The 1,681-nt window shown below is 61.5% G+C and overlaps 2 protein-coding genes across 7 annotated transcripts in view; one reads left to right on the top strand and one right to left on the bottom strand.

The window, feature by feature from the left end:
• The window catches only part of FGFR3 (fibroblast growth factor receptor 3), a 14,083-nt gene extending 13,531 nt beyond the window's left edge, over positions 1-552 (top strand). For 4 of the 6 annotated variants that reach the window (XM_007467875.1, XM_007467872.1, XM_007467873.1 and 1 more), the window contains 2 exons: positions 110-215; positions 330-476. In XM_007467875.1, coding sequence (XP_007467937.1) covers positions 110-215; positions 330-476 — 253 coding nt within the window. Of the gene's footprint in view, positions 1-109; positions 216-329 lie in introns of all 6 variants that reach the window. The other 2 variants (XM_007467877.1, XM_007467876.1) reach the window with 2 other exon arrangements.
• A 640-nt stretch (positions 553-1,192) lies between these two features.
• Positions 1,193-1,681, bottom strand: part of LETM1 (leucine zipper and EF-hand containing transmembrane protein 1) — a 38,554-nt gene continuing 38,065 nt past the window's right edge. Inside the window, exon 18 of the mRNA XM_007467899.1 lies at positions 1,193-1,222. Coding sequence (XP_007467961.1) covers positions 1,193-1,222 — 30 coding nt within the window. The remainder of the gene's footprint in view (positions 1,223-1,681) is intronic.

The following is a 1,681-nucleotide window of genomic DNA, read 5'->3' as shown; positions in this document are numbered from 1 at the left end:
GCCCCGCCCCCAGGCAGGGGGAGGGCCAGCCTCGAGGCTGTTCCCAAGGGAGGGGGACTGGCGCCGGTGTGCGGGCGCAGGGCAGGGCCCACCTGAGTGCCGCCCCCAGGTACATGATCATGCGCGAGTGCTGGCACGCCGTGCCCTCCCAGAGGCCCACCTTCAAGCAGCTGGTGGAAGACCTGGACCGCGTGCTCACCGTTACATCCACCGACGTGAGTGCGGGCCCCGCTGCCACCCCCTCACCCCACCCCCCGCCCGGGCCTGGACGCCGCAGGCGTTGGAGGTGGCGTAGCACTGACCGCACCCCCACCCCGGCCCGCCCTCAGGAGTACCTCGACCTGTCGGTGCCCTTCGAGCAGTACTCGCCGGGCGGCCAGGACACCCCCAGCTCCGGCTCCTCAGGGGACGACTCCGTGTTCGCCCATGACCTGCTGCCCCCGGCCCCACCAGGCAGCGGGGGTTCGCGGACGTGAAGGGCTGCGGCCTGCGGGCCAAGCCCCCATCAACATGAGAGCGGACCCCAGCCCACCGTGCTGCCGCTGGTGTGCCGTGACCAACGGGACTCACCGGCCTGGGCTTAAGACCTGGGACTGGTGGACAGATGGACAGACAACCTCCACGTGTGTGCGTGTGTGCACACGTGTGTGCTCTGGGGTCCCCGGCCGGTGACCTCCTGGCCACCTGGGCCGGCAGCACCGGTGGACCGGATGTAGAATGTAAGGGGCTCCTCCCGTGGGGCCGCTCAGGGTGGGTAGCCGGGCCCCTCCCCATGCTCCCCTGATCCCCGCTGCCACCCCACAGGGAGCATCGGGGCGGGCCAGGCTCCGGTGTCCAGAGTGGGCTGAGGCCCCCCCCTCCAAGTGCCCAAGCTGAGCCTACAGGGAGGCCCCCGTGTGGCACACCTCCCACCCAAGTGGCACCTTGCGCCTGGGGTGAGTGTTAGCGGCTCCCCACCTCCAGGCCTCCCCACTTCCCACCCTGACCCTCAGAGACTGAAATTACGGGTACCTGAAGGCGGGAGCCTTTAACTTCTATCCGAAAGGTTTATTCCAGAAATGAGTGTACATTTATATAAATGGATGCTGTGTATATGATATACACACACATATATATATAAATATCTATATGGAAGAAAGCAGGCTGGTACAACTGAGGCACGGGACCCTGGGGGTGCAGGGGCCGGGGTGCCCTAGTCGAGGGAGGCCCCCTGGGGGGCTCGCTGTTGAGACACACGCAAAAACCAGCAGAGGTTGGAGGGGCTTTTCTGGCACCGCAGTTTTGCTTTAAAAATTGTTCCTGGACCTGTATGTTTGTAAAGCTATTTATCGACGCCCAGAGCCCGTGTCCCCGTCACTCCCCCGGCTCCTAGCGTTCAGCCAGCTGCACGGCAGAGGCTTAAGTTTTAACTTATTAACAGTGAGATGGTTTATGCTTTGTTTAGGGGCATTGCTGAGGGTGTGTCCAGCCCACACCCCAAGGCCAGAGCCAGCCCCCTGGCACCCTAAAGGGTCGTTAATAGTTTGAGATGATTCCGTGAGGATGTTTCATTTCCTTCTTTTGCAGGAGTAGATTTCTATAGGATTTTTCTTTAGATTTATTTTTTTAGACTTCAAAGCAAGCTGGTATTTTCATACAGGTTCTTCTAATTGCCATGTGTTCCAGGCGGGGAGGCAGTTTC

This window comes from Lipotes vexillifer, unplaced genomic scaffold, assembly GCF_000442215.2.
Source record: "Lipotes vexillifer unplaced genomic scaffold, Lipotes_vexillifer_v1.1 scaffold966, whole genome shotgun sequence".
Classification (NCBI taxonomy): Eukaryota; Metazoa; Chordata; class Mammalia; order Artiodactyla; family Lipotidae; genus Lipotes; species Lipotes vexillifer.
Note: the sequence above shows the minus strand (reverse complement) of the source record. Positions and strands in the feature narration are given on the sequence as shown.